The sequence below is a fragment of the Grampus griseus genome, assembly GCF_964374135.1.
Source record: "Grampus griseus genome assembly, chromosome: 2".
Taxonomy (NCBI): Eukaryota; Metazoa; Chordata; class Mammalia; order Artiodactyla; family Delphinidae; genus Grampus; species Grampus griseus.
Genome location: NC_139018.1, coordinates 73,804,843 through 73,817,603, shown reverse-complemented (window position 1 = coordinate 73,817,603; position 12,761 = coordinate 73,804,843). Strand labels below are relative to the sequence as shown.

The window sequence follows — 12,761 nt, the reverse complement described above, 5'->3', positions numbered from 1 at the left end:
GGATACTTCTGAGGAAGGGAATAGACTAGAGGAGTCAAGTAAAAAGAAGTTTTTTGTTTTCCCTCTGTTTTTTAATAAGAGTGTATTCTTGGGGAACTTCCTAGCAGTCCAGTGCTTAGGACTCCACGATTTCACTGCTATGGGCCCTGGTTTGATCCCTGGTCGGGGAACTGAGATCCCACAAGCTGCACGGCGTGGCCAAAAGAAAAGAGTATTCTTGTCATACTCTTGTAACTAAAAAATAAATATTATTGACTATTACACATATGGCAAGCAGTGAAACTGGTGGGAAGCTAGAAGCTCCCCGAAGGGGCAGACTGTGACTTACTGCCCATCTCTGCCATGGTTTCTCCTGCCTGAACCCACCCAATAGACATGAGGGAACAAGGAAGAAAATGATTATTGCTAAGAGCTTCTCAGAGGACTCATCATTTCCTTAGCACACAAAGGAGTCAGATGACTGCACTTTACTGAGAAGTGAAAGGTTGGGGAAAAAACATTAGAACCATTAGTCGGTTTCCTCCATCCCCATTCTTCATCCACAATTTCATTTAATGTGGAGATCATACTATTAGTTTTGATGGCTTGATTACAGGCTTTGGATGGGGCACAGACAACCCAGGGAAAGTGTCCAAGAGAGATGAGCTGGGGGATTCTACACCCTTGTGGCCCCCCTCAATCTGGGCCCTCGGGCCCACTCCCGTTCCTGTATCCCACGTAGATACCCGTTCTTAAACAGCTAGGGCCAGTGCCAGCATCTCCATGCAGTTAGGGGAGCCCTGTGGGAGGATCGGTCCACACCCAAGCAGAGAAATCACACAGTGGCTAGTTAGGGCCTATCCCTTGGGAACTAATGGCCTATCAGGAATTTTCTCTCTCCTGGGAGGCAAGATGTGTCTACCCTTCCTGGGCCTTTGCTGACCCCTTCAGGCAAGGGAAGGAACTTCAGCTGTGTCCGCACAAGCACAACACTCCTGTCTCTCCAGGCCCCCCGCATCTCACTTACCTGATCCTTCGCGTAGGAGAGACAGCCAGAGCCGCCAGGCTCTGTCCCACGTGGAGGAAACCCTGCCCATCAGGGCAGCAGGCAGGGACAAATAGGACCTTCTCCCCTTCTCCTCCTATAGAGGAAAGTACTTTGTAAATGTGGCCCATCCCACTCACTTTACAGACTAAGAACCACCCTGTGTGCCCTAAAAGCGTTGCTAGAGACACCCAAGGTTCAACCACTAGCTATCTCTAGTCTACATTCAAGTCTTGTATTTGTCTTTTTCGTGTGTGACTCTCCCTTTTGGAGGAGGTCATACACTGGAGAACTCCCGGTTTGGAAGAATTTTTGGATTTGAATTTGGAATTTTTGAATTTGGCAGTATCCAACAATGGATACTGCAATGGATACCACCTCTGGCTTGAAGAGCCTCAGAAAGGGAGCTCTGGGGCACCCAGAGAGTAGCTACAAGAAAAGGGCCACCCATGGGAAGTGGGATGCAGGTATCCCTCTTGAACCGGAAGGGCACAAACCAGTGTAGTAAATACCTGCACCTTCCTCCGAGTCCTCCATCTCCATGTCCTGCTGATGCTTTCCACCAGCCGATCTCAACCAGAAGCTGGAGGCATCAGAGTATGTTGATAACGTCCATATGCGCCAGCCTCCCTGGCTGGGAGTGTATGGGTGGAAAGTGGGTCTGAAGGGACAAAAAGAAGACAACTAATGCAGGAGCCAACAGAGGAAAAGGACAAAGAGCTAAGCTGCTTTTCCATCTGCCTCTATTAATGACATGAACAGATTGAGAAAACAATGTATAATGATTAAGAAGCACACCTGGGGAAGGCAGTGGTTTGTGATGTGCAAAGCTATGCACCAGAATTTTGATTATAATTGGTTTACTCAGTTTTGAGATTTATTTTGAAGGAGTTATTAACTTGGGCTTTAAAAACAAACAAGGAGAATGATTAATTCTAAAACTGCTGCTGTTGCAGATCTCATCCTGAGTGCATCCTCATTAAAAAGGGAAAAACCCATCTAAGTCATGAAACACGGTACTGGTGGATTTGTGTGAATGTGGAATAAGGAAGCAGGTGTCTATGGCAGGAAGGCTTGAGCAAGGACACCGGAGAAGCTTGATGAGAAAGACAAATGTCTTTAAACCTTAGAGGAGATGCAGAAGATTTAGTAGGACAGGTCCTCTCGGCAGATGGTTATTCTTCCTCTTGGTCAGATGACCTGCCTATTTTTGGGTTAATCATTTCTATTTTATTCATTTCAACATGAAGACTGCTGGTGATAGATCAAGATGATCGAGACCTCAGTCATCCGTCTGATCTACTAGAAAAGCTGGAAACTTTCTCTGCATCCTTTTTTTTAATCTCATAAAACCCTAAACTTCATCTCCCATCTTCCCTAAATTATATCTGTATTTCATCTTTTATGGAACCTTTTGGGTGTCCATAAACAAGTCATTCATAAAAAGATAGTTTTAGAACCCTTTCTTATCTCAGGTGGGTAAACCGAGGTCTTTTTCGCATTGATTTTAATAAAAACTGAAGGTATGAACCTATCAGTGTCTGGTATGGATGAATTCACCAGCCACTTTTCACAAAGTGGACACTGAAGAGGAAACTTGGGGTGATTGGCAACAATTTTAACATCTGGGTATGCAGTCAAGTTCCCTTTAATTGGAGCTCTCGGGTGAGCTGGGTTTTTGTCTCTTTGCTCAGAACCTCTGAAGGGGACAGTTAAGAAAAGTTGCTATTAATTGGTTCTTCCCATTCCTGCAGTCCAAGAATCTAATGAGGTGAAACTAATAGGAAAATGTTTGCTGTGGTTCCACACACTTTGTTAGGTAGAAAGATCGTCAACATGATTTTCTACTCATTTGCTCACAAATGTGAACCAATTCAGGGGTAGACTAGAAAGGACCATTAACTATGAGGTCAGGAGTTTGGTATTCTACTTCCACTGTTTTACTAACTAGCTGTGTGTGCTCAGGTAAGATTTACTTAATTCTCTGTGTCTGTTTCCTATAACTTTCCAGTAGAATAATTAGACCGAACAATCAATCTACATTCAAGAAACTAAAATGCCAGGTCCTAAGAGCAAGGGAGAGGGGTGTGGTAGCCAAGGCTGGCCATGAGGACGGGGGGCAGAGCACACAGGACCTCAGAGACCTGGTTAAGGATTTTACTCTTTATTCTAAGATCGTTAAGAGGCCCCTGAAGGGTTTCAAGCAGGGGCTGACATGACTAGATATTGGCTTGAAAAGATCATTCTGGTTCCATTTTGGGACATGTATCAGAATCCCCTATAGGACATTTAAAGTTATGTCAAAACATGCTAACCTTACCTATATTCCCATGCTATGGTATAATGAAGAATTTGTCTGGCCTTTGTCCCAGGTTCCTGGCACAGAGCTTCTAAAACCCTTGGAATTCCCCAAACTCAGGACCATACCTGAGTTTATATTAGTAAGATACTCAGGGGGCCTCCTAAATGACTCAGGGGGTTTCCAGGATGGGGGCTGGTCACCCAAAAGACCAACCACCCGATCAGAAGGTTAGGTCTTTAAATGATGTGCGACCAGCCCAGCCCTATCCCCGGGTGGGGAACAGGACTGACGACTGCATTCAGTCACCTGGTCAGCGATTTAATCAGTCATATCTCTGTAATGAAGCCCCAACAAAAGCTGAACACTGACGCTCAGGGGAGCGTCCTGGTTGGTGAACACATCAATGTGCCAGGAGGGTGACCTGTCCTGATTCCCCTGGAGACGGCAGGGAAACTTGACGTTCAGGGGCCTCCCAGACCTTGTCCCGTGCGTCTTTCATTTGACTGGTCCTGATCTGTATCCTTTATAATAAAATTATCATCAGATAGTGCTTTCCTGAGTTCCATGAGTCATTCCAGAGAACTAACAAAACTGAGGGGGTCATGGGAACCTCCTGGATTTGTAACCTGTTGGTCAAAAGTGTGGGTGACCTGGGAACCCCCGAAGTATGCCTGGCATCTGAAGTGGGGGCCGTCTTCTGGAGGACTGAGTTCCCACCTGCTTGTGGTCTGCAGTAACTCCACGGGGTTAGTATCACAACTGGATTGCAGTACACCGGGTGGTGTCAGACCAGTGCAAGTTGAAACAGAATCCAAGCTATTTTGTTTTAGTCATTCTCAATCAGTTTCAAGTCAAAAAGCCTTTTGTCGGACCTTCCCTGGTGGCGCAGTGATTGAGAATCTGCCTGCTAATGCAGGGGACACAGGTTCGAGCCCTAGTCTGGGAGGATCCCACATGCCGCGGAGCAACTAGGCCCGTGAGCCACAACTACTGAGCCTGTGCATCTGGAGCCTGTGCTCCGCAACAGGAGAGGCCGTGACAGTGAGAGGCCCACGCACCGCGATGAAAAGTGGCCCCCGCTTGCCACAACTAGAGAAAGCCCTCGCATGGAAACGAAGACCCAACACAGCAAAAATTAATTAATTAATTAATAAACTCCTACTCCCAACATCCAAAAAAAAAGCCTTTTGTCAAAAGGAGTTTAAAAAAAAAAAGTGTCCCAAAATTAAGAAATGGACATACTTGTCTGCATTTGAGAAAAACCACTGGCTTCAGGCAGCTCAGAATTCTGACCTGGTTACCTGGTGGCTCCCCTGGAGGCTCAATGCCATTCATGCCTGCTGGTTATTAGCCCTAATGTAACTTGGGGGTCAAATCTTGCTTTTCCATTACTGGCCATACTGCAGCCCCTTGTCATTTGCTTCTGAGATGTGTTACTTTCACCGGGCCTGGGAGTCTGCATGCCTGTCATCTCAGGCCATCCTGTGTGGGCTTCCTTTCCAACAAACAATGCAGACTAGATATTGTGGTGACCTTCGAAATGAAACTGCAACCTTTCATAGTTCTTTAAACTAGCTGCTTACATAAACGTTGTTTGCCAACTCTAAAACCCTCCATTTTCATACCCTTTCTGGACCAGCCCACTCCTTAATTTCCCCACTAACAGATTAATAAATGTCGAATTATGCTTGCAATCAATCTAAGAAATTTTGTTGAATATCTTCTAGACATGACTACAGTAAAACTTCAGGTTAGTAGTGGGCAGGAGAAAAAAGTCTCTTCCAGAATGCTGTCTTAACACGGCCTAGTTCAGTCCAGAGAGATCACAGGTTACACATTCAATATGTCCAAGCGAAGCACATGCGTTAGAAAGATACTGGTATTTATGATTAATACATCATTTAACAAATTCTGCCATTAAAGATTTCTTGGCCTTTTTAGTCATTTGTATTATAAATTTGGTTATCCAGTTTTCCATAACTAGAAGTAAAATCCCATTACAAATGATTCTCAATAATAACTCTCTTCAAAGGCATCCACAGCGGCAATGCTTCTGATCACAGTAGTAGCGCAGTAATAATTGTCCAGAAGGAAAATCCCCAACTGTCCATTGTCTTTTTCATAGATAGAGCTGGAAGAACTCCACCAACCACAGAGCAATTCCGTTTTTTGGTGGGTTTTTTTCTGCATTTCCCTTTATAGTAAATGCTTTTTTTTTACCACTTTTCTCTCCCCATTTCCACCCTGGACATTCTAATCATTCCTCCCAGAAAAACACTTAAAAAAATAATTTTTTTTAATGTGGGGGAGTTGAAAAAAGAAAAAGAAAGGTTTGACTGGCATTTTCCTCCATGTTCTACTGGGTGCAGAGCTCTTGATATTTCAGTCTCTAGGCCTCATTCTGATTCATCTCCAGGTTCAACATCCTTGTCACTACTGTCATCAGCCTAAGGGTGGTTTTGCAAGAACCGCATAGAATCACAGCGTAGAGAAAGAGATAGCGGATCCTGCCCTCAGCTTCCTGTGCCACCTTCTTTATTTCGTGCCACCAACACAAAGCTTAATTACAGGTTCCTACCCTTAGTCAACCTTATCAAGATTTCTAGGGGATCATTAGAAATACGTCATTACTAATTGTGTTCCTGAGTATACAAGACAAGAATAATGTTCTCTATTGCAGAGCAGAAGGAAGAAAGTATATGGCATATTATATATACATATAGTTATATGTGTGTGTATATCTATATATAGATACACAAACATACACACACACATACTGGTTATATATTTTGGTTCTTTTTAATTTGCATGTGATTTCTATATCTTCTCACATAATTTTTCACTTTTTCCAAAATATTTTCCCTTACGGACAGTATTCAGAGATATTTTCAGGTAGTAGTCACCAGAAAAAAGAAAGTCAGAGTGCTTTAAAAAGTATTTATGTTTTCATCAAAAATAAATGTTTTTTAAATACAACTGGTCCTTGTCATCATATAAATGTAGTCATATTAAACCCAGTAATGTCATTGATGAGATTTGTTTGAACTCCAATAATTGGACCAACTACAAAGCCAACTAAGATTTTTCAGTGTTATTTTCATTCCCAAAGGAAAGAAAGGGGAATAAAAAAAGATAAAACCTTCTTGGTCACAGCGAGAACCCAGAGGACTATTTCACCTGTCTATTGGCGTGAATTTTACCTCAAACAAACACATACAAAAATCTACTTCAAACAAACCACTACCATTTGCTCAAACCCGATCAATAAAGTCAGCAGAAGAGGGGCCTTCTCCATGCCACTGGAGAGAAAATACACCCCCATTATTCAGGAGACCTGAGGAGAAAGAGATCTAAAAAATTTTTTCCCATTGAAAATAGTAAGAAAATTAATTAGCTGTCTTTCAGATTCTGTGAATGGGCGATATGGCTGGAACTTATACAGGTCTTCAGAAAATCCTTGTACTACTTTATTTTTTAACCATTTTTTAATTTAAGTATAATTAATTTACAATGTTGTGTTAGCTTCAGGTGTACAGCAAAAGATTCAGTTATATATATGTATGTATTTATGTATTATGTATATATATATATTCTTTTTCAGATTCTTTTCCACTATAGGTTATTACAACATATCGAATATAGTTCCCTGTGCTATACAGTAGGTCCTTGCTGTTTATCTAGTTTATATACAGTAGTGTGTACATGTTAATCCCAAGCTCCTAATTTATCTCCCCCACAACCCCCGCTATCCCCTTTGGTAACCATAAGTTTGTTTTCTATGTCTGCAAGTCTATTTCTGTTTTTTAAATAAGTTCATTTATATTGTTTTTTTAGATTCCACATGTAAGTGATATCATACGATATTTGTCTTTCTCTGTCTGACTCACTTCGCTTAATATTTCACTTCACTTATTATACAAGGTCTTCAGAAAATCCTCGTTCTACTTTAACTCTAGGGCTTTGTTCAGTTTGGTAGTGGGAATAACTAAAATATATGTGTTATGAGATGAAACAGTAAATTCTCCTCTGCTAGCTGAAATGGACTTCCATACCGCAAGTCACAGGAGAGAGTTTGTCCCTTTATCTACAGAAATCATGTATTTCCTCAGGATCTGAACTAAGACAGCACAGCTGTTCTGTAAAGGGCTCAGGATGGACACCCACCAGTGTCCCCTGGTGCGGGTGGGACTCAACGGGAGCAGGGTCAGCGGGGCCAGGTCCCTGCGTCCCCGTGTTCTGTGGAGAGGTGTGCCGGGGCAAGTGAAAGGCAAGTGCTACGGAGAAGAGCCGCAGAAGGCTCGGACGCACCCCTGGGACGCTTCTGTTTTATGAGATGTGTATGAAAGTGGCCTCACCTGGGGATTTACGGTTCTTATCTTAGGTGCCCACTGTCTAGGGGGATTCTCTGGGATGCCTCGGCAGTTTCCAGACCTTGGAGACTTCGAGTCCTGTGGGACAGTGAGTCTGAGAGCTGGCTCACTGCCAGGCAACTCAGAGAGAGGGGTCCAGAGTCAGAGTCACACTCCAGACAGCGCTGCTTGTCTCCACAAAACACAGCAGTACGCAGTTGCACATACTTCCTTACGCAACATACACAAGTCTACAGTTGCAGGTGGGGGGATAATTAATAGATTTTATTTTCTTTTATTTTGTGTGTGTGTGTGTGTGTGTGGTACGCGGGCCTCTCACTGTTGTGGCCTCTCCCGTTGCGGAGCACAGGCTCCGGACGCGCAGGCTCAGCGGCCATGGCTCACGGGCCCAGCCGCTCCGCGGCATGTGGGATCCTCCCGGACCGGGTCATGAACCCGTCTCCCCTAGCATCGGCAGGCGGACTCTCAACCACTGCGCCACCAGAGAAGCCCAGATTTTATTTTTTTAGAGTAGTTTTTGGTTCTAGGCGATGATGTGTCAATGTAGGTGCGTCAATTGCCACCATATCTACTTAGGTTCCTGTGTTTAACGCAGACTTCCGTTAGAAGCAGTCCCTAGAGCCAAGTGGAATAAGGTGAGTGACTGGTTAGATTTCTAAGAACTTGAAGAGCTTATGACTCTGTTGCATCCCACACGAAGGGCAGTTTGTCAAGGTCAAGAACGAACAATCTCTCTCTCTTTCTCATTCTTGGTGCTAACGTTCCATATCCACCCAGTTCTTTTTTTGTTACTAGAAAAGGCAATAGTCTTTCTAATTTTCATGCTTTTAAAAGTACTCTTCTCTTTTTGTTTGTTATCGCAGATGTGTTTTCCGTATTGTTTAAAATGTGTATAAGACCCTCACACTTTGGAGAGCAAGACCTGGACCTGACCTAGGGCTCCTCACTTACTAGTCCTATCCCTCGAGCAAATCATTTAGCCACTCGGAGGTTATTTTCTATCCATAAAATGAGCGATTAATAGTATCTGTCCACCTCACACAGTTGTTGTGAAGATCAAAAGAAAAGATGTATGAGTGTGATTAACAAAATGAAGGATAAAAACCATATGGTCCTTGCAACAGGAGAACTGTCTTGTAAATTGAAGTCACTCTTCAAATGTTCATACGTGTTCTATTAGACCATATGACTCTATTTCGGATCCAATCTCTTACTGGTTCTGGGAAAATGTATTATTGCATCTTTAATTATTGATTTCGTGCCTTTGATTTTGATTGCTTATTCAGGAAGCCTAACCATTCAGAAATTGCAATGCTGAACTCTACACCCCAGATCTGCCTTCCCGAAATGTTTCATTTCTCAGCTTCTTCAAATTCTGGTTATATTGCTCAGGTTTTCTTTTTACTTATTTAAGTGCCATTTCTGCTGTGTGCAGCTGAAACAGTATTTTCAGTCTGTCTTCTGCAATGATCTCTTTACCTTCATTTTTTTTCATTCTGACCTTCACTCACTTGAGAAGAGATAGAGTCCATTTCATTTCTTTGAAAAAAGGTTCCAACCAGTTTCTGAATTCTCTGCGTGGTTCCCTGCAGGTGCTCTTTTGCAGAATTAATTTTTAAGAAGTTTTCTGTACACTCTCTGGTCTTTTTGGAGTAATGAAACTTTTTCAGGGAGTCCACATTAATTTTTCCAGTTTACTGCATTCTCCCTTAAGTTACCTTAGTGACTGATGTCTGCTCTGCTACTGAAAATTCTTTAGTAAAATTTCTGATTGATTTCGATAGAATTTGTGATTAGGAGTTTGACTGGGTTTCTACTCGCTCCACCGTCTTCCTGGAAATTTTTCCTACCGTGTCAGATCCTTCTATCCTCTGGTTCAATAGAGTCTGGAAAGATTCCACAGACGAAAGATGGGATTAAAACCAGAGAGCCGGGTTTTCCCTGGTGGCGCAGTGGTTGAGAGTCCGCCTGCCGATGCAGGGGACATGGGTTCATGCCCCAGTCCGGGAAGATCCCACATGCCGCGGAGCGGCTAGGCCCGTGAGCCTGGGCGTCCGGAGCCTGTGCTCCGCAACGGGAGAGGCCACAACAGTGAGAGGCCCGCGTACCGCAAAAAAAAAAACTGAGAGCCAAGCATTTTTAATAGAAAACTGGAAGATGCTTTTTTGTGCTTTGGTGCTGCTGTCAAGGCTCAGGCTGGGCCCAAGAAAGGGGGAGCAAGGATGGAATATTGAAATAAGATCTTACCACGAACCCCTTAATAGCTCTACTTATTAACTGCATTCTGAACCTTCCAGGCATCTTGCAAGCAGCAAAGGCTGGTTGGTTTCTTTAGCTATAAATGAGGGGGGTGCTAAATTATTTCCAAGGTCTTTTTCCAGTTCTGAATTTCTACATTAAATAATACTTAAGCTGCAGGTTCAAGCATGAATTGGTAACCAGAATTATCCCCACTTCCTCATAACCCACCTTCAAAATGTACATATGGGTCTGTGTGCATGTGCGCACGCGCACGCGCGCGCACACACACACACACACGCACACACACACACACACACGCACACACACACACGCCCCACAGGCCTACTTCGATTTCCCCACTTGTACATTTTTCAAATCAACTGTTATTAAACATAAAATGAACCAGTGAAAGGGAAAATAAGGGAAGTAAATAGGAAATTCCTCCCTCTGGAATCAGGGCAGCCTCTGCATCCCCAGATGTACTCCAACACACGAGGTACCTAAGAGTAGACACCACAGGCAGCCAAGGCATGGATGGGGCAGCAAGTCTCAGCTCAGTCCGGACTCTGCGAGGGGAGACCCTGCGGCCCTCTCGTGGACACACTGAGGAACTGCAGCCTTCTCTACATCCAGAAAGGCACCCATGACCTGAAACCCTAGGTCTTTGCCTTGCAAATGGTGCCTCGAGTCATTCTGAGGCACACCATCCCTGCAGCCGTTAGATCTGAGGCTCAAGAAAACTAGGCTGGATTTCAAACTGGGTAATGTTAAATGGCCTACATATTTACTAGTATTTTGGCTCTCCCGGCAGAAGAAAAACACTTAAATTCAAGTACTTCAGAATGAAGTTGCCAGCCTCAGGGCTCTTGTCTCTCCTTTGAACTTCAATTACACTTCGTTTACATTGTCCAAACTCACGTCTCAAAAAGATATCTGTGGCAACTAGTAGCAGAAAAGTGAGGTATGGAATTATTTTGACAGGCTGAGAATGGGAGAGTTGTGACAACTTTATTGTTCAGCCAATGTTTAATGCACGTCTCTATGCCTATTCATTCATGCAAACCACAAATACTTATTAGTTCATACTGTACTAGTCATTGCCTGTTTGCTCTCAGATCTCTTCCCTGTCCTTCTCCTAAAAACAGTTTCCTGTTTATCCTTGCCAGCTATCTTCCAGCAAGAATGGCCAGTGGGAGGCACTGGCAAGAGACTGGAGGTTGAGAAGTAAGGAGAAGCCAGATTCTTTTTGCTGGCCCTCTCTCTCTGTTTTGAGCATCATTTTCCTATCGTGGTTCCAGCTCCCCATCAGACAGCCCTTCCCTCCAGGGCCCTTGCCAGTCCCAGCCATGGGACAGCCTCAGCCTCTGATTCTGGTGACACCATCCCTCTCCTGTGTCCTTCAAGCCCTCGTGGTAGTAGCATTCAGCTTCTCACCTCTGTGCATTTCCTGTGTAGTCAATTCCCTGTTTTAAATTCCCTCTTTGAAATGCCCAGGATGATTTTGTTGTACTTGGTAATAAGGATATCGCAGTGGGCAAGACAGGCTCCATTCCAGATCTCATGGAGCTCATAGTCTATCAGGGAAAACAAATGTTAAACCAGCCATCAGTAGCACGATAAGTATTTCAAAAGAGAAGTATATAAGAACATACAGCAGAGAGACCTAACCTAGAATAAGAATAGTTCTATAGGTGACACTAGAAACCCTAAGTCAATGGGTCTTTACACAAAGACATAGCCCCATGAGCTGTGGCTGCAGCACAGCAAGTTTTAATGCTACCTCTCACCCTTCCTGGATCCAGCAGGGGAGAAAGAAAGGGTCCCTAGTGAAAGAAGAAAGTCAGGGGTTTCAAGCAGGATTCAGTGCACAGTCGTGGCAGAGAAGCAGAGATGGAGTTATTCCAGCAGCCTTCAGGGGTCCAAGAAAATTAGGCTCTGCCTGGTCCAGGCAGGGGAGAAACCAGAATCTTGGGCCATCCTGAAGAATTCCAGATTTACTCAACACCTGGGCTCCTCTTGCCAAATCATAAAAGCTCTGGATTTATGTGTCAGATGGGAGAGGCATACTCTCTTCATTTTTGCCACTTAAATCACTGTTTACCAGATCTAAAGTGTGTTTTTTAAATGGAGGTTTTCCAATTCCATACTATAGAGGAAAATCATGACTCAAATGCATGGCCGTTCAGAGCCACCCTGCCTTGCCGGAGCTCCCAGTGTGGAAGGAGGGAGAGAGCAAAGTTTGAGGATCTGCTCCCCACGCCCAGCTCACTGCCTACTGTAGGTCAATACTGGAACTTAGCACATCTGAAAACGTTGTAACTCAGCATACTACCACCCACAGGTCTCTGGTCTCTCCTTCGAACTCCAATTATACTTAATCTACACCATCAAAACTCATGACTCAAGAAGCCGTTATGGGTCAGTTGTGGCAACCAAGGCAGGCCAAGGAAAGGAGGGAGCTCAGGTGTTGCTTGAGACCCTGGCACGTGGGCCTGGAGCAGCCCTTCTCAATCTGGGTTCCATGAGAGAACTAAGCCCTAAGGCATCTATTATATGTAATGAATTAACTTGTAACTCTTATGCTTCCGGAATGGTACTAGCTATGTACCGTCCTTGGGAGAATTGAGAAAATAGTCACTCTCATAATATTCTATAAACTTTCCTTCTCTCCTGGAACCCTTGTTGAGAAAGCCTGGCCCAACAGCAGAAGCTGGTCCCAGTAATGCTTTGGTCACTCTCTTGAACCTGTCTGATTCAAAGGACCATACACGAATGATTCCACCCAGGGGAATTCCCCAGCGGCCCAGTGGTTAGGATTCGGCAC

General features: G+C 44.0%; 1 protein-coding gene across 3 annotated transcripts in view; it reads right to left on the bottom strand.

Moving 5' to 3' along the window:
* Positions 1-12,761, bottom strand: part of LOC309818817 (uncharacterized protein) — an 85,354-nt gene that overhangs the window by 58,464 nt on the left and 14,129 nt on the right. For all 3 annotated transcript variants that reach the window (XR_014296382.1, XR_014296383.1, XM_082648765.1), the window contains exons 3-4: positions 1,537-1,685; positions 1,007-1,121 (exon numbers count right to left, since the gene is read on the bottom strand). Coding sequence is in view for 1 of the 3 variants with exons in the window: in XM_082648765.1 (XP_082504891.1) it covers positions 1,007-1,121; positions 1,537-1,685 (264 nt within the window). In the remaining 2 variants the exon portion in view is untranslated. The remainder of the gene's footprint in view (positions 1-1,006; positions 1,122-1,536; positions 1,686-12,761) is intronic.